Source organism: Mobula hypostoma, chromosome 6 (genome assembly GCF_963921235.1).
Source record: "Mobula hypostoma chromosome 6, sMobHyp1.1, whole genome shotgun sequence".
NCBI lineage: Eukaryota > Metazoa > Chordata > Chondrichthyes > Myliobatiformes > Myliobatidae > Mobula > Mobula hypostoma.
Genome location: NC_086102.1, coordinates 21214700 through 21234008, shown reverse-complemented (window position 1 = coordinate 21234008; position 19309 = coordinate 21214700). Strand labels below are relative to the sequence as shown.

The window sequence follows — 19309 nt, the reverse complement described above, 5'->3', positions numbered from 1 at the left end:
GAGCAGAAGATATTGTGAGGATTCTGAAGAAGGCAGCAATAATCCAGAAAAATCACTTGGAGTTCAGAAAGCATTTATGCTCTTCCCATCCATCTGAATTCTTTGGTAATTTATTTTATTAAGCAATGCTGCAAATGCTCCTTTAAGATTTGCTCAATATATTGAGAAATTCCGTAGCAAGCGCCACACTTGCTCCATTAATTTTTCTGAAAAATTGTAGTCCTACAATGTGCCTGATCTACAGATTTAAATCAGGCTCCCACTGATTTGTGAACGAGAGAGCTGGAATTGGATCCTTTGCAACTGTCTGCCAATGGTGGACCAATTAAATTTGGAAATGAACAGTTGAAGTTTTGGGCTGGGACCCTTCATCAGCACTGGAGAGGAAGGGGTCAGAAACCAGAATAAGGTGGTGGGTGGAGAGAGAGGAGTACAAGCTGACAGGTGATAGATGAGAGCAGGTGAAGGGGAAGAGGGGAGTTGGGGGAAAGGAGGGATGATGTGAGAGGCTGCGAGGTAAAGGGTTGAAAAATTAGATCATAAGACCATAAGACATAGGAGCAGAATTAAGCCATTCAGCCCATTGAGTCTGCTCCGCCGTTCCATCATGGCTGATCCCGGATCCCACTCAACCCCACACGCCTGCCTTCTCACCATATTGTTTAATTATCAAATAAACATTTATGTGAAGGACAGTGATGCTGTTCCTTTAGTCCAGCTGAAACTTCTTAAATCAAAAATGTTCACAGAAATATTGAGAGTTTATTTCCTTCCATAGGTGCTGCCTAACATACTGGGTTCCTCCAGCATATTGTGTGTGTTGCTCAAGATTTCCAGCATCTGCAGAAACTCTTGTGTTGATGAAATTGATTTGAAAATGATTGTGCCAGATGTGGATATCGTTCGTGGATAGTTGAACTAACAAAACACCTGATTTTCACCCATCGATTTCTAAAGGCACAAGAGATGTTGCAGATGCTGGAAATCTTGAGCAACACACACAGAATACTGCAGGAACTCTGCAGGTCAGGCAGCGTCTATGGAGGGGCATAAACAGTGACATCTCAGGATGTGATGAAGAGTCTTAGGCCGAAACACTGCTTATCTCCCCTCCATAGATACTGCCTGACTTGCTATATTTCTAAAGGCATCAGCAAAGTATTCCATGAGATTATCTAGAACTTTTGCCCCTTTTTAAATCTCATGAACATTAGTGGTAGTACTCAGGTATTGTGATTACCTATTCAATTGATTACTCTATGTTCCAACATTCTCGCATCTTTTGAATGATCACTGCTATTAAGGCATAATTAACGGTAGAACCTATTAAAATATTCACTACTTTCTATCTATTAAGCTCCTTATTTCCCATCACTTCTTCCTAAAATTACTCCAGAATATCTCGCTCTTTCTACGTAGTAGATGTTAAATATTTGGAAGGACGTAGATTCTGGCCTGAGACATGAAAGGAAAAAAACATCAGCAGCCTTATCTCGCTTGGCTTTGATGTTCCAGTGTACTAACGCCACTCTGTGGTGTTAGACAGTTTTGCACACTTAATATTCATGCATAATCTCCAATTCAAATATGCAGCACAAATGCAAAGTGGAAGTTACATGGTTCATTTTCTTTTACATTCTCACTATTTTACACCCAATAAAGCATTTTTGAAATATAGTTGCTGTAATTATGTAAGATAATGGGTCCACTAATTAGTAAAAAGTAAGTTCCATAAATAGAAAATAAGAAATTATTTGATAAGTGTATGGTTGTGGAAGCAGACAGAGGTTAACCCAACTGTTCTGAACTTCCTATTCATCTTTTAATAGTGCCAAGGATCATCTTGCATTCATCTTAACAAGCATGATAGCACTCAGAGAACCATGTTATTTGAAACAAGATGCTGGGGGAACTGAGTAGGTCAGGCAGGATTTGTAGGAGGAAAAGGACAGTAGATATTTTGGGTCAAGACCCTTCATCTGGATAGAAAGAGTGGTGTTACTGTCCTTCTTTCAGTTCAGATGAAACATTGAAGACTGACCAAGTCCCTTCTCACTAACTCCATGAAAATCACATAAACATGAAGTCACTGTCCAAAACCACTCAAACTAAAGGACGAGCATTTTAGAAGCATAGGACTCTTTGAGGCATATCTATTCCTCGCACAAGTACTACCTGAGCCTTTGAATTCCTCCAGCATCTCATTTGCTTCTCCAGATTCCTGTATTTGCAGTCTCTCATGTCACCAAGTTAGTTGAAAGTCATCAACTCAAACATGTGACACTGTCAGAATAGAATGAAGTATCAATATAGGATATGCACTTAGGTGCTGAACTGAAAGTTGTGCCCCAACCCAAGTCCGTCAATGTAACTTGAGTCAAAGGCTTTCCAAGTCATCTCATCATGGAGAGCTGTAAGAAGAGAGGACAATTGAATAACAGACAAAGCTAAATTAAAGAAATGGGGAAAATCTTCTGCCAAGATCTAAGAGGACATGCTGGTTATGGCCATAACTAGGCAATTCCTGAATCTAGTCTCAGTGGCAGGATATCTTCAATACCCTGCTGGAATTTTCATGGAGTCTGACAGGACAGTCCGAACTTCTGGAGGTGCCATTCTCTGAATCCATGATGTGTTAACATGTCACAATCACAGCAGACTCATTCATAGAAAATGGCAGCTGAAAGAAAGAAAATAAAGATTGTCTCCACCCATCCAAAGTATACGAGAAACCTGGTCTCATGCTCTCATGCTAAACATCAGAAAGATAATGGCCACGCCCAATCCTGTCAATTAAGATCCAAGATCTTAGAAAATACAGAGCATTCAGAAACCAATTTCAGTGAAGGCAGACATCAACATTGAAATTTTATATGTATTTCATTTATCTATTTAGCACCACAGCATGGAATAGGCCCTTCAAGCCCTTTGAGCCGTGCTGCCCCGGCAACCCCCTAACAAATTGAATTAACCCTAAACTAAATCACAATTTACAATGACCAATTAACCTACCTGGTACAACTTTGGACTTTGGGAGTAAAGCAGAGGACCCAGAGAAGACCCACGCATCCCACAGGGAGGACGTACAGAAGAGCTCCGGAATTGAACTCCAAACTCAGGTACGCACCAAACTGTAATAGCGTCATGCTAACCATTACACTACCATGGTGCCCAATCACTCCAGCAGATAGCTCACCCTTTGCTCACTTGAGAAGTAAAATTTCAAAAGCAGCAGTCTATGGTCTAAGATGATTGGAGATCAGCTGTAATCGTCAATAATTTAAGACCATAGGCCATAAAACATAGCAGCAGAATTGAGCAATTCCGCCCATCAACCCTGCCCCACCCATCCATCATAGTTGATTTGTTATCGCCCTCAACCCAATTCTCCTGACTAATCAAGGACCCATCAACCTCCACTTTAAATGTACCCAATGACTTGACCTCTACAGCTGTCTGTGCCAATGAATTCCACAGATTCACCACTCTCAGGTGAAAGGAATCCCTCCTCATCTCTGTTCTTAGGGGATGTCCTAAAGACAGAAAATGCTGGAGGAGGTTGACAGGTCAGACACCATCTGTGGAAAGAAAAGTACTTGATGTTTCAGGTCTGAAACCTTTCATCTGAACTGAGAAAAAGAGAAGTTGGTTGCAGAGAAGGTGGGGAGGTGGAACAAAGTGCAGTAATGTAACAGCTAACACAATGGCACTGACAAAGAGATGATCTTTGCTTTATCTGCCACATTGATTCACCCTGTCAGAGAAATCCCTTTGTTTCATCCTCCTCCACCTTCTCTGCTTTCTAGACTATTAAACCAACATCCCCAGTATCGAGACACACATCACACTTAATTAACTCGACTGAGTGGGTGGCATTAATCGTATGCCTAACATCAAACTCCTGAAACAAGCCCTCTATTCAGAACTCTGGCAATGGTAAGCCATCTCTAGGAAGGTAGACCAAACACATCAAGTCCTTTCTGAATACCTCCTTGAAAATCACAACATCAACAGCAACAAGGCCCCTGGCCAAGACAGCTCATACTGGAGAAAAAGCAGTCTAGAAGCACGGAACTCTGGAGCATTCTGATGAGAGAACATGAAAACTGAATCTGAGCAGCAAAAGAGCAGCGCAAACCAAGCCCGTTGCCAGGTTCTATCTGTGGCAGAGTCTACAGATCTGCCCTGCTTCCCTGGACCTCCCTGCGGAAGACTGTATATGGGACTATAATGGAGAAAACAATGTGATCTACGATGAAAGGAAATGGCCATCTCAGGGCAATGAAAGAAGTGCCACATTAGTTTGCAACATTATAGTTTATGAAATCTTCTTGGCTTCGGAGAATGTTCAAAGTTATTAGAATTAACCAAAAGCTAGAATTGAGAATTGTTTTCTGAGAAGATTTATAAATTCAGGTGGGATTAATACAGGGGTTCATGGCACGATATTGGTCCATGGCATAAAAAAGATTGAGAGCCCCCGGATTAAAGTTATACAAATGAAAGCAAAATGTGAACATTTTAATGCAAAACAAATTATAATTAGATTTCAAGAAGCTATGCAAAACAGCCATTATCTACTAGATTAAAAAATGAGGATAGACATAAGAAATCTACATTTAAAGAGGTTAGGCTGTTTGCTGCTAATTCTTGATCTTTGTAAATCAAGAGTACAAGCTGACCATAAATAGACATTTTCTTTTTCATGATTATGAAGATAATGTTGATGGAGGTTTTCCCCTGAGATTTGTATTAAGGACAATAGGAGGAAATTCTCTCAATGCATCAGTTTTAATAAAATTAGGAAAATGTTCATGGAGAGGAAATTTATCTCCATTGTTGAGGGTAATAAGCTGTTGTAAGACGAAGTCACCACACCCCATCACTCACACAACAAACACTATTAATCAAGGCTTGATCATAATAGTCATATGTCTGATCTCTCTCGCTCACAAATATGTACACTGTTTCATCCTAAGATTCACATCCCACTGATTGCACAGTCAGCTCTTCCACTATGAATGTCCATCATGCAAATTAACTTTGTGACATTCACTGAAACACTTCTACGTCTCTTATAAGACAAATGGGTAAGTAAACAGTGGTAGCAGCAGAGAACTAATCAACACATTTACAAACACCACGAATCATAGATAATGATCTTTATCTCAGTCTGCGTTTCTTTATTTTTAATGAAGTCAGTGACAACTGCAGTAGACTCATCCAGATTTGAAGATGAATCTCTGAATACAGTCCAGTCCATTGATTCAAAGCAGTCCTGTGCTTCCCTTGTCCATACCTTCCTGGTCCTCACTCCTGCTGCTGCAGGCTCTGCCTATACTAAGGGAGTAGAAGTACAGCCAGATGATCAGACTTTCAAAGTGAGGACACGGAACAGCACAGTAAGCACTCTTGATCGTAGTGTGACAGTGGTCCAGTGTGTTGTTTCCTCTCGGACTACAAGTGATTTGTTGATGATAATTGTTTACAGACTTTTTCAAGCTGAGGAGCATTGTCAGTTTGTCTTCATTTCATTTCATTTATTCATTTGTTATCAAAGTATACAACTCTGAAATTCTTCTTCTCCAGATAGCCACAAAACCAAGAAGGATCATTCAAAAGATTATACTTTAGAGCTTAAAAGATGGCACCCATCCTTTTTTTGGTGTTCTCAACAGGTGCTACTGTACACTAAAAATGATCACAAAATTGTTAAAGTTTATCTTCAAGGATGATTAAGATGGGTTTGGCCTGATTACTATGATTATGAAGACACATAGTCCTCTTTTATTGTCATTTAGTAATGCATGCATTAAGAAATGATACATTATTTCCTCCGGTGTGATATCACAAATCACAGGACAAACCAAGACTGAAAAAACTGACAAAACCACATAATTATACATATAGTTACAAACAGTGCAATAATACCATAACTTGATGAAGAAGTCCGTGAGCACAGTAAAGTTCAAAGTTTCTCAAATGTCCCACATCTCACGCAGACGGGAGAAGGAAGAAAAACTCTCTCTGCTATGCCGACCACAATCTGACTCTGAGTCATCCGAAAACTTCGAGCTCTGATCAGCTGTCCGACACCGAGTACTGTTTGTCCGAACGATTCGACCTCCTTCTCGGTCACCAAAAGCAGGCAAGGCCAGGGATTTTGAGGCCTGCCCTCCGAAAGATTCACGACCACACAGTAACGACAGCAGCGAACGGGCGTTTCAGAAATTTCTCCAGATGTTCCTCTGTGCCTTCACGTCCATTCTCCATCATACTACCTGCTTGATTCCCAGTAACTGCTACTCACAAAGAATACAGCAGCCATAGTTTGGCTGCCAGGAATCATGGAAAGTAAGTCTCAAGCTTTAAAGAACCATCTCAATGGAGCAGGGAGTGCAAAATGCTAAGGAAAACCACAAGGAATGATGGTAGCACTTGGCTTTGGTGTATGCAGCTTTATCTTATGCCATCTACAATCATTGATCCGGGTCAAGTTCCTGACCACCATGCACCAAACTATAAGGAGATGGAGGCTCAGCAATATGCAGAGATCCCAGCATGTATCTATGTTGTAGATGTCAGTAAAATCCACAAACAGTGCACGAAAGACATGGAGCCTAAACAGGCAGATACAGATAGCTACACAATGGTAACCCAGTGGGACTGGTTAGTTTACATTTTGCTGCAGGATTTAACCTTGACTTCACAGCGAGTCAAAAGAAAAGGTCGAGCAACACACACAAGATGCAGAATCTCTTGTGTTTATGGGTTGTAGGCTGGTTACGCAGAGCGAGCAGCAAATACTATACAATGATGATGTTATTATGTGTTCATATAGCACCAGCAAAAACTCTGCCTTGTTCATGGTGAGTCAAACCTGGAAATGTCTGGCCCATTACTTAATGGGCACAACTTCAATGGAAAATACTCACTCTGCATTAAAACATGCATCAAATAAGAATTTTTTTTTTAAATGGAAAGATTAGCTTTATTTGCAACAGGAACTTTGAAACATACAGCACATGCATCGTTTGCATCAAAGCAAATGAGCAAGGATTGTGCAAGTATCACCACGTTTCCAGCACCAACATAGCCTGCCCACAGCTCACTAACCTGAATCGTCCATCTTGGGAATGTGGGAGGAAACCAGAGCACCTGGAGAAATCCGCCCAGTCACGCAGAGAACATACAAAAACCTTACAGAAGCAGTGGGAATTGAACTGCAATCTTAGAGCTGCCACTGTAAAAGCATTATTCTGACTGCTACACCACCTCACCATCATATACAGCTTACGCATATAAGCACTGGGCAAAACTACAACCTCCTCTGGACCCTCTACAACACCAGCACATAAATTCTTAAATGAAGGGTCCATAACTGCTTACAATATTCCAAGTATAGTCTGATTATTGCACTTGGAATATTGTGGAGATCTATGACCTTTCACAATTCCTGCCACAAGAAATAGTTACATTTGCCAATGATACCAAACTATGGAATTAGAGCAGATGACTCAGAACAAAGAGACTTGATCAGGTCCTTTGTCATTTTTCTGGCATTTCCAGATTCTTACAGTCAATGGCCACTTTAGTAGGTATAAGAGATACATAATAAAGTAGACACTGAGCGTATGTTCGTGGTCTTCTGCTGTTGTAGCCCATCAAGTTTAAGCTTCAATGTGTAATACTTTCAGAGATGCTCTTCTCCACACCACTATTATAATGCATAGTTATTTGAGTTTCTCCCACAGAATTTCCACTCAGTGGATGTGTTTTTGTTTTTCACACCAGGCTCTGTAAACTCTAGAGACTATTACGCTTGAAAATCCGAGGAGAAATGCAATTTCTGAGATACTCAAGCCACCCCATCTGGCACCAACAATCATTCCATGGTCAAAGTCACTTAAATTACATTTCTTCCCCATTCTGATATTTGGTTTGAATAACAACTGAACCTCTTGAATATGTCTGCATGGTCAAATGCATTGAGTTGCTGCCACATGATTGGCTGATTAGATATTTGCATTAATGAGCAGGTATGTCTTATGGTCTTATGGTGTACGGGTGTACCTAATTAAGTGGCCACCGAGTGTATACTTGAGTCATCACTTCCTTCTGGACATTAATTCTATACTTCTAATATTTACTTTCACTTTAGAATTCAAGTCAAAAGAATAATGGAATTCAAGCTTTCCACTAAGAGTGCTTTGTAATGTAGCATAGTGATTGGGCGTCTTGGTAAGTTCGCTCAATGCTTTACGGTGCCAGCTGTAAGATTAGGTTTTAATTTTTGCTGCTGTTGCTAAGGAGTTTGTACGCTGTTGCGAAATGCTTTCTTGGCGCTGAAAGAATGGTGATACTTGTGGACTGCCCAGCACAATTCTCGCTGATTTACTTTGACTTGCTGCAAAGTCACATTTTTTACAGCAAATCTTTGTTTATAACTGCAGTTTTTCACAAGGACATCTTGATTAGCTCTTCCCAATCCCATAACTTCTGTTACCTCAAAGAGCAATCACAATGCACTAATGGGAAAGCCATCATTGAAAGAACCCAAACTTTAGTTATTCTTCAATCCTTAGTTGAGTGTTTTACAACATAGAACATAGAACAGTACAGCAGAGTACAGGTCCTTTGGCCCTCAACGTTGTGCCAGCCTACTCTAAGATCAAGCTAACCCTCTCCCCAAGAGTTTTCCTGTCTTTTGCTCCCATTCCTGTAACTGGATAACAAAGGCAGAGCAGTTTAAACTAGATTGATGATTTCCAGTGAGCCCTTACGCTTTTGATGGTTTTTGAAGACCATTTTAATGCATTGTCATTTTCCCTCAAACAGTTACAAGCTTTACTGAGACCAGGCTTACATTATAATCTATCAAACTTGAGTCTGACCTGTTGTTGCCGTGTAGAAGGCAGGTTTTTTCCAACAGCGGGTGTCATGGTCAACATCAGCAATCTGGTCTTTCCATTCAGTTGATGTCTACTGACGTCCTCACTGAAAGATTAAATTGGTGATGACTGTCACTGCACATTCACTAGGACTTTGATCCTCAAACCATTGCCAACAAGTAACACTGCTCCACAAACAATATCTATTTAGTTGGTACTATATCAACAAATGAATCATTTGACCCATCCAGGCCAGAAGGTGTTCCAATCTCAAGCCAGTTAAGCCAAATGCATTTTGATCCTTCCCAGAGCATAGCTGACCTGTGGCCCTTCAAATGAGAGCTGAGTCTTCTTCCTAGCTTTTTTGAAGGACAGCAGTCCATGTGTTTCTCCTTTAATGAAGGTTATTATCAATTATTGACCTCTCCCAGGAGATTATGCACCTTTCTCATGAGTCAGGGAGTGCATATATTGATCTGAATCTTGCTAGATATTGCCTGTGGTTCTGAATGTGAACATCAGTGGGTCAGTGTCATCCAGCACAGAAAATTGGAAACTTGCAGTATTAGGTTCAGTTCCGGTCACCTCATTATATAGAAGATGTGAAAGCTTTGGAGAGGATGCAGAGGAGATATACCAAAATGTTGCCTGAATTGGAGGGAAAGTATTATGAGGATAGGGTGAATGAAGACTAAAGAAGAGTGAGGGGAGACTTGATAGAGATGTTTAAAATGATAATTGGACAGCCAGAAACCTTTCCCCAGGGCAGGAGTGGCTAATACCAAGAGGCATAATTTTAAAGTGATTTGAAGAAAATATATGTGGTTTTTACACTGAGAGTGGTAGGTACATGGAACGTGCTGCCGGGGATGATGTTAGAGGCAGATAAATTAGGGACATTTAAGAGACTTTTAAGTAGGCAGATGGATGATAAAAAATAGAAGTATTTGTAGAAGGGAAAGGTTAGAAGTGATCTTAGATTAGGTTAAAATGTTGGCACAGCATCATGCATCATAGAGCCTGTTCTGTAATGTTCTATGTTCTACGCTCTGAAAGCCTGTTTGGCCCATCGTATCCATTAAGTACCTACCTATACTAATCCCATTGACCAAGACCTGGTCCATCATCAACTACACTTGGATGCACACGCACTTTCACAATGCAGATCCAAGACTAAGTAACAATCTTGGAAGGGTGGGTCTATCAATCTCTCAGCTCACGGACTTCAAAATGTTTCTCACCACTGTTAACCTAACTGTCTTTCTGTCCCTTCCTGATTTTTTTAAACAATGACACCAGTTAAACATTGGATCCAACTCTGATAAATCCTTCCTTCAGCGATTAATGTATAAGAATATTGGCTCATGGAGTATTATAGCATAGAAACAGATCCTTTAACTCAATATGTCTACGACAACCAAGATGTCCTCCTGAGCTAGTTCCATTTGATGGCATTTGGCCCATTTCCCTCTGGACCTATTCTATCCATGTACCTGTCCAAATGTCTTTTAAGTGTTACAATTGTACACCCACCCCCCCCCCATGTACCCACCACCCTTTGTGTGAAAATAGGTGCCCCTTGGGTCCCTTTTAAACCTCTGTTCTTTTACACTAAATCTCTATCTTCTAGTTTTGGACTACCCAACCCTGGAAAAAAGACCGTGAGTATCCATCTTTTCTTGCCCCTCATAATTTGATATAGCTCAGTAAGACCATCAGGTTAAGGAGCAGAATTAGGACATTTGGCCCATTGAGTCTGCTCCACCATTTTTCATCATGGCTGATCCATTTTTCCTCTCAGCCCCAGTCTCCTGCCTTCCCCCCGTATCCTTTCCTCTCGGCCCCAATCTCCTGCCTTCCCCACCGCGCCCCCCCGCCGTATCCTTTCATGCCCTGACTAATCAAGTATCTATCAACCTCTGCCTTAAATTCAAGTAAAGACTCGACCTCCACAGCCACCTGTAGCAACAAATTCCACAGATTCACTACTCTCTGGCTAAAGAAATTCCTCCTCATCTCCATTCTAAAACAATGCCCCTCTAATCAAAGGTGCTGTTCTCTGGTCCTAGGCTCACCCACATTGGAAACATTATCAAGGCCTTTCAACATTTGATAGGTTTCAATTTGGTCACACCTCAATTAAGGTCAACTAAGATTAAGTTAATTAGGTCATTTAAGATCATCAATAGACCTTCGATGCGCCAGAGCCCAAGCCTGTGCTTTAATTCCTCCTGTGAGTTTAATATTCTAGCTGAAAAATTGCATCTCTCAATCTGTTCCACTCCTTCACAGATACATGGATACTGAACTAGGTATTCCCAGTATCTATGATTCATACTCAGGAGGAAAGCCGGCTGGTGGCGTAGTGGCATCAGCGCTGGACTTCGGGGCGAGAGGTCGAATCCGGCCGGCTCCCTTGCACGCTCTCCATCCGTGCCTGGGTTGAGAGTTGAGCTAACAACTCGACCTCGTAAAAAAAAACCTGGAGAGGGATGGGCTCCGCCAGGTTTCAGATGCCCAAGATGAGCATACCAAAAAAAAAGCTTGTCACGACTGTGTTCCGACAACTCCACCAGGAGTTAAGGACGCGCGCACACACACACACACACACACACACACACACACAGGAGGAGGGAGGCTATCATTGCTGACAACTTCCTCTTGGCCTTTTCCGAACCTCAGTTCTGGGTGAAGAAGCAAAGCACTGTGTGTGCAATTCCCAGCAGAATTACACAAAGGAACCGTTGGGCAGAGTAGTGGGAAACCAGTAAGAGCTGTAAGCAGACCTACTCTGGAGTGTAATGCAAAAATGTCTTGGAAAACTTCATTGCCTGAATCTTGCTTTTTGCATTGGAATGCAATTGCTGCAAAAATGGGAAAATTAAAGGTAAAACTGAGAAAGAGAAGCATTCCAGAGATCTTTGCATTGGAAAATGTTGAGACTGTTATGTGGTGTCTTCTAAACCTATTGTTGGCTTCCTGTCAAAATTATCTTGTGGGCAAGCATGAGGTTTTGCCCTGTTCTTAAGGAGGCCTAAGATGCTATCATTCTCCCATAGCTCTCTGACTTCCCTTAACTAACAAGGCTCACACTAATAATATTCTTTCATCATGATTGGCAGCAGAGTTAAAACTGTAAGTCACCAGGAGCAGAATAGAAATGGAATGTGATTCAAACTTCAAGACTGCTTAATGTCATTTCCAGTTCACAAGTGTAAAGGGAAAAAAAAAAATTGTTACTCTGGATCCAATGCAGCAGAAATTCCAGGAGGCAAGCGGCCTCGAGGTGAAGAACATCTAACCACAAACTTCTTGCCATTTGCACGATTTGTTTTCTGTGTGGGGAGGATGTTTGATGTTCTTGTTGCCGTTGCCGCTATTTTTTTCTGTGTGGAAGCGGTTGGTGTTGTTTGCGCTATTTGATTTTTTTGTGTGGGGGAGGTTTCTGATTGTGTTGCCATTCTTTCTTGTTGCAGTCTGGCGCGACCTGTTGGCTTTTTTTGTGCGGGGGGTGTTGGGGTTTGATGTTCTTGCCATTTATGAAATTTGTTTCTTTTTTTGTTTGGGGGAGTTGGTGTTTATCTTTGAATGACACCCATTGTTTTCTTTGTTTCATCCATACCTGGAGAAGACGAATCTCAGAGTTGCATAGTGCATACATTGATAATAAATGAACCTTTGAACAAAAAAATAAAGAACATGATAATAAAAAACACGATAAAAATAAATACATAAGAGAACTTATATACACTGATGTCATAGAACTGCAGCCTGTCCCACTTCCTTCACTTCTTACCTGCTGATCAGAGAGAATATCTTTATTGTCTACAGTGTTTGTTGCTAACTTTATATGCAAAAAATTAACTTCAGTATAGAATATTATATTCATAACATCGTTATTCAGATTTCCTTCAAACCTATGCTGTAATTTAGCACATCAGTATTTCCACGTATTTTTCTTCCTCTCCTTTACACATGCTCCCTCCAAACTCTCCCCTTCACTCCAGTGGGGTTAGTTAGATGTAAATGAAGATTACTCCTCAGCTGTGCTAACCTGCTGTGTTCCTCACGCTGTGTGATTGGGATAGGATAATCAAGCAACAGAGAGACTACTGAAAGAAAACGTTGCTCCTGTTCTTGTCTGTGGAAAAAAAAATCTATCTGCAGCATTGAGGAAAGGGTGAATCTTGGCTCTTTTCTAGCCCTGCCCCTTAGTAGTAGTAGTAATGTGATCGCTCGAGTTGAGTATGATGTTCTCCTAACAGGTTGTCTATTGGTGGGTCCCCGGATGGCTGTAGAGGCCAATCAGAGATCCACATATTCTGGTGCAGTGTGGGCAAGAGCAAGTGGTGGCCATGGTTAGAGGATGTGTCTTTTGGTTATCCAACCTCTCCTTTTACAGACCAGCACAGCAGAGGCTGATATCATGTAGTGCAGCTTCCTCTTGAATAGATTTCCTCCAGGTGCAATGTCTTCCCAATTTTTAGATGTAAAGTTTGAATTTCTTCAGGCCGATTTTGATGTTATCTTTGAAGTGTTTCTTTTGCCCACTAGGGGCCCACTGACCTTACTTCAACTGAGAGTAAAGGACCTGTCTGGGGAGATGTGAGCTGGGCATCCAAATGATATCATCTATCTGTTGGATTTGGTATTTCTTTATCATGGTGGAGATGCTGTTCATATTGGCCTCCTCCAGTACGCTGGAGTGGAACTGAATCATGGGTCACCTACCATAGACAACTGAAAGCTCTGGAATCGTACCACGAAAGGTTTTGAGGATCAGCGGAAGGAGAGATGCCCTTTGCGAACTTTAACTCAAATGCCTGAGGCCAATTAAACAACTCTATCCCACTTCCTAATCTTCAAAACCATCAAAACTGCAATCAAACTCAGCATCAGCTAGTGGAATAGGGGCTCTTACTGCCTCAACAGGCTTGGCTCTCAGGGAAACCATGAGATCAGTATGGTCAAGCCTGCATGCACAAGGATTGCCTGGTTGACAAGCCAGCAACAGAGTACCTTCTGCAGGCGGAAAGGCCCAGAGTTCCCAGTCCCCACTGCCAGCTCACCTGAAGAACAAAATTCTCAGTGACACTTCATACATTTATTCAGCAGAAAATCTGTTCTGCAAAACAGGAAAGGTCCAGATAAAATACATGTGCAGGAATTCATTACTGTCGCGTGCTCGATTATAAGCAGCTGGAAGAGATTTTCTGGTTAAGCAATAATCATATTTTTTGTAGAATGTATTGGCCTTTATTCATAGTGCACGATTTATAAAATCAAAAAGGTCTGCAGTCCCAGGCACACAGGCTGCTGCACAGATTCTCATTGTCTGAGTTGGACAGTTTTTAATGGATAATGTGCATGAAGATTCACTTCCCAGTTTATTGTGGTCTGTTCAATATAATCCCTTAGCTCAGATAAAAGGTCAGCAACATGATGTTGCACAGAACGGGTGAACCCAAATGCAGGACACTGGCACGGAGATAGAGGTAGGATGCAGACAAGGGCGGGAGCATTGCTGGAGCTAAACGGCAAACAGGAGGATGAACAGAAAGGCAGGTGGCAGGCAGTACTTACCTTGACACGGAGCGTTGCTGGAACTGAACGGCAAACAGGAGGAAAGGCAGGCGGCAGGTAATACTTATATTGACACAGAGAGACAGAGTTACACAGGCAAACCTCGGTACTGAAGTAAAACTTAGAATACACAATCCTAAGCGGCCGGGAATGCGAATTGCTACACTGGCTGAAACAACGATCTGGCGATGAGTGGATGCAAAGCCCGGGTTTTTATGCTGCAGGTTTAGATGAGAATCAGGTGCCGCAATCAAAGAGCTCAGGAAAACACGGGGAAAAGGGAATTAGGAGAATATGTGGAATTAACGGTCGGGACCGTGATAGTATCTTCCCTCAACGGGATCCTCCAGGCGAGCCACCAGGCTTGTTCGGATTGTCTCGAGGGAAATCTTGGATGAGGGAGGGATCTAAGATGAAGGGGAATCCAGGTGCACTCCTCAGGACCGTATCCATCCCAATTGACGAGGTACTGGAGACCGCTGCCTCGGCGGCACACATCCAGTATTCGCTGGACAGTGTAAGCTGGGTAATCGTCCATGACCCAGGCGGGTGAAGGAGGTTCAGCAGGAGGGCACAAAGGGCTGACAGACACAGGTTTCAATTGGGAGACGTGGAACGTGGGGTGAATGTGCATGGACCTGGGTGGCTTGAGTTTGACCACCGAGGGGTTGATGATGCTCTCAATGTCGAATGGTCCAATGTAACGAGGGGTGAGTTTCTTGGATTCAGTTTTGAGGGGGATGTCTTTTGAAGAGAGCCAAACCTTCTGACCAGACTGATAGTTGGGCGCTGGAATCCGGTGGCGATCGGCGATACTCTGGTTGCGGTCAGCGGAGCAGAGCAGGGCCGAGCGTGCATCCTTCCTGACCTTGCGGCACTGGCGGAGATGGGCCTGAACTGAAGGTAGGGAGATGTCGTCTTCGTGGGCAGGAAACAGTGGGGGTTGTTAGCATGGGGAATATTCGAAAGGGGACATAGGGGTGGCGGCGCTGAACAGGGAGTTGTGGGCATACTCAACCCAAGGGAGATGTGTGCTCCAGGATGACGAGTTACTGGCGGAAATGCAGCGCAGTGCTGCTTCCAGGTCCTGATTGTTTCGCTCCGTCTGACCATTAGTCTGTGGATGGAAACCGGAAGACAGACTCACTGAAGCTCCGAGGGCTTGACAGAAGGATTTCCAGACTTGGGAAATGAACTGTCAGCTCAGAAGGGAAGGAGGGAAAAGAGGAGAGCAGTAGTGATAGGGGATTCGATAGTTAGGGGGACAGATAAGAGGTTCTGTGGAAGAGATCAAGAACCCGGAAGGTCTGTTGCCTCACTGGTGTCAGGCTCTGCAATATCTCGGATCGAGTTCTCAGTATTCTCAAGAGGGAGGGTGAACAGCCAGATTTTGTGGTCCATGTAGGGACCAATGACGTGGATAGGAAGAAGGAGGAGGTCCTGCAAAGAGAATTTAGGGAGTTAGGTGCAAAGTTGAAGGACAGGACCTCCAGGGTTGCAATCTCAGGATTGCTACCCATGTCACGTGCTAGTGAGGCTAGAAATAGGAAGATAATGCAGCTAAGTACGTGGCTAAGGAGTTGGTGCAGGAGGGAGGGCTTCATGTTTCTGGACAATTGGACCTTGTCCCAGAGAAGGTGGGGCCTGTTCCGACGGGACGGGTTGCACCTGAACTGGAGGGGGACTAACATCCTTGTGGGAAGGTTTGCTAGTGCAGCTCCGGGGGGGTTTTAAACTAGATTTGCAGGGGGAGGGGAACCAGAGTGTTAGAGCAGATAGTGAGGTGGAGGAGGATAAAGGTCATGTGAGAACTGCAGGTATAGTGCATGGAGTAAAGCCAGATCTAACATATAAAGAGGCCTTGATGAAAGAGAAACAGAATAAGGGGTGTAAAGGTAGTAAGGTAGAAGGGCTAAAGTGCGTGCACTTCAATGCAAGAAGCATCAGGAACAAAGGTGATGAACTGAGAGCTTGGATATAGACATGGAATTATGATGTAGTGGCCATTACAGAGACTTGGTTGTCACCAGGGCAGGAATGGATTCTCAATATTCCTGGATTTCAGTGCTTTAAAAGGGATGGGGGGGAAGGGAGGAGGGGTGGCATTACTGGTCAGGGATACTATTACAGCTACAGAAAGGGTGGGTAATGTAGCAGGATCCTCTTTTGAGTCAGTATGGGTGGAAGTCAGGAACAGGAAGGGAGCAGTTACTCTATTGGGAGAATTCTACAGGCCCCCTGGTAACAGCAGAGATACCGAGGAGCAGATTGGGAGGCAGATTTTGGAAAAGTGCAAAAATAACAGGGTTGTTATCATGGGCGACTTTAACATCCCTAATATTGATTGGCACCTGATTCATTCCAATGGTTTAGACGGGGCAGAGTTTGTTAAGTGTGTCCAGGATGGATTCCTGTCATAGTACATTGACAGGCCGACTAGGGGAAATGCTATACTAGATCTAGTATTAGGTAACGAGCCGGGTCAGGTCACATTCCGGTCGCGGTGCTGACCAGGGAGTTGTGGGCATAGTCCACCCAAGTGAGATGGGTGCTCCAGGATGTCGGGTTACCGGCGGAAATGCAGCGCAGTGCTGTTTCCAAATCCTGATTTGCTCGCTCTGTCTGACCGTTAGTCTGTCAATGAAAACCGGAAGACAGACTTGCTGAGGCTCCAAGGGCTTGACAGAAGGCTCTCCTGACTGGAGAGATGAATTGAGGGCCCTGGTCAGAAACAACGCCAGAGGGAATTCCATGAAGGCGGAAGACGTGTTGGACAAGGAGGTTGGCTGTTTCACGGGCTGTAGGGAGTTTGGGAAAGGCTATGAAGTGCATGGCTTTGGAAAAGCCGTCCACCATGGTGAGAATAGCTGTGTTACCCTGTGAAGGGCGAAGTCCAGTGACGAAATCAAGAGCTATTTGGGACCAAGGGCGGCCAGGGACAGGTAGGGGATGGAGCAACCCAGCAGGTGGCCGAAGAGGAGGCTTTTCCGTGGGCACACACAGAACAGGTAAGAGACAAAGGAGCGAGTGTCAGCATCTTCAGAAGGGACAGAGTTCAATCAATTCCAGGATGGCAGGCGAACCGGGAAATGTGCCCCCACTGAAGAACCTGAGAACGGGCAGAGTCAGGCACGAAGAGACGAATGGAGGGGCCATCGCCTGGGTCAGGTTTAGTCCGTTGAGCCTCTCTAACTATGGACTCAATCTCCCAGGTGAGGGCAGCCACAACACAGGATGGTCGAAGGGTGGTATCAGGATTGGAAGGGCCCACCTCGGCGACGAACTTACGAGAGAGAGAATCTGGCTTCACGTTCTTGGAACCAGGATGGTAGGTGAGGGTGACACTTAAACAGCCAAACAACAGTACCCAACGGGCTTGGCGGGAGTTAAGGCGTTTAGCTGTCTGGATGTATGCCAGGTTCTTATGGTCTGTCCAGACAAGGATTAGGTGTTCTGCTCCCTCCAGCCAGTGCCTCCTCTCCTCCAAGGCGAGTTTGACAGCCAGCAACTCCCAGTTCCCAACGTCGTGGTTCCGTTCAGCGGGGGATAGACGGCAAGAGAAGAAGGCGCAGGGATGGAACTTCAGGTCTGGGACGGAGCGTTGAGAGAAGACTGTCTACTTCCACTATGAACTGGCGAGAGGGGCCAGGTTGGACCAGGATGGGGGCGGAGGTGAAACGCCTCTTCAGCTCTGAGAAGACTGAGTCCGCTTCAGGAGTCCAGTGGAAGGGGGTCGCAGGAGAGGTGAGCTGGGTAAGGGGCGCTGCCACCCGGCTGTAGTCCCTGATGAAGCGACGGTAGAAATTGGTGAATCCCAGAAACCACTGAAGAAATCGTGGGTTTTGGCCGCTCCGCCACCACCTGGATTTTTTCAGGATCCGCCCTCACCTGCCTGCTCTCAATGATGTACCTCAGGAAGCTGACAGAATGGGCATGGAACTCGCACTTCTCTGCCTTAATGAATAGCTTGTTCTCCAAAAGCCTCGAAAGAACCTGGTGGACATGGTGGGTGTGCTCCTGGAGGTTATGGGAGAAGATTAGATTATCGTCCAGATAAACAAAGACAAATCGGTTCATAAAGTCCCTAAGGACGTCGTTGACCAGAGCCTGGAACACCGCGGGAGCATTGGTCAGGCCAAAGGGCATCACCAGGTATTCAAAATGGCCGAGAGGGGTGTTAAAGGCTGTCTTCCGTTCATCTCCCTCCCGTATCCTGACCAGATGATATACATTCCGCAAGGCCAATTTAGAGAATACTGTGGCTCCATGAAGGGGCTCGAATGCTCAGTTAATAAGAGGCAGGGGATACTTATTCTTAATGGTGATGTTTCTCAGGCCACGGTAATTGATGCATGGGCGTAGCAAGCCGTCTTTCTTCCCCACAAAGAAGAAACCAGTGCCTACAGGGGAAGATGAGGGTCGGATGATGCCAGCCACGAGGGAGTCATTTACATACGTCTCCATAGCTTCTCTTTCTGGACGGGACAGGTTGTACAGCCAACTGGTGTGTAATGAGGCTCTGGGAAGAAGGTCAATCGCGCAATCGTAGGGGCGATGTGGAGGCAGAGAAAGGGCCTGTTGCTTACTAAACACCTCTCCAAGATCATGATATTCTATGGGAATGATGGACAAGTCAGGAGGCTCAGAGGCGGACGAGATCGCAGTGACCTCCACTGGGGGAAGGGCTGATTGCAAGCAAGAGGAATGGCAGAATGAGCTCCAGTTGACTATCTTCCTGGTGGGCCAGTCGATGTGGGGGTTATGACGGCTTCGCCACAGGTGGCCGAGAACTAAAGGGGCCTGAGGAGAGGAGATTAGGTTGAACTGTATCTGTT

General features: G+C 44.1%; 1 protein-coding gene across 9 annotated transcripts in view; it reads right to left on the bottom strand.

The window, feature by feature from the left end:
• Positions 1-19309, bottom strand: part of erg (ETS transcription factor ERG) — a 301473-nt gene that overhangs the window by 161935 nt on the left and 120229 nt on the right. For 8 of the 9 annotated variants that reach the window (XM_063050372.1, XM_063050373.1, XM_063050368.1 and 5 more), the window contains one exon: positions 8895-8997. The exons of the other annotated variant lie outside the window; for it this stretch is intronic. In XM_063050372.1, coding sequence (XP_062906442.1) covers positions 8895-8951 — 57 coding nt within the window. In that variant the 5' untranslated portion in view covers positions 8952-8997. The remainder of the gene's footprint in view (positions 1-8894; positions 8998-19309) is intronic. 9 annotated transcript variants of the gene reach the window in all.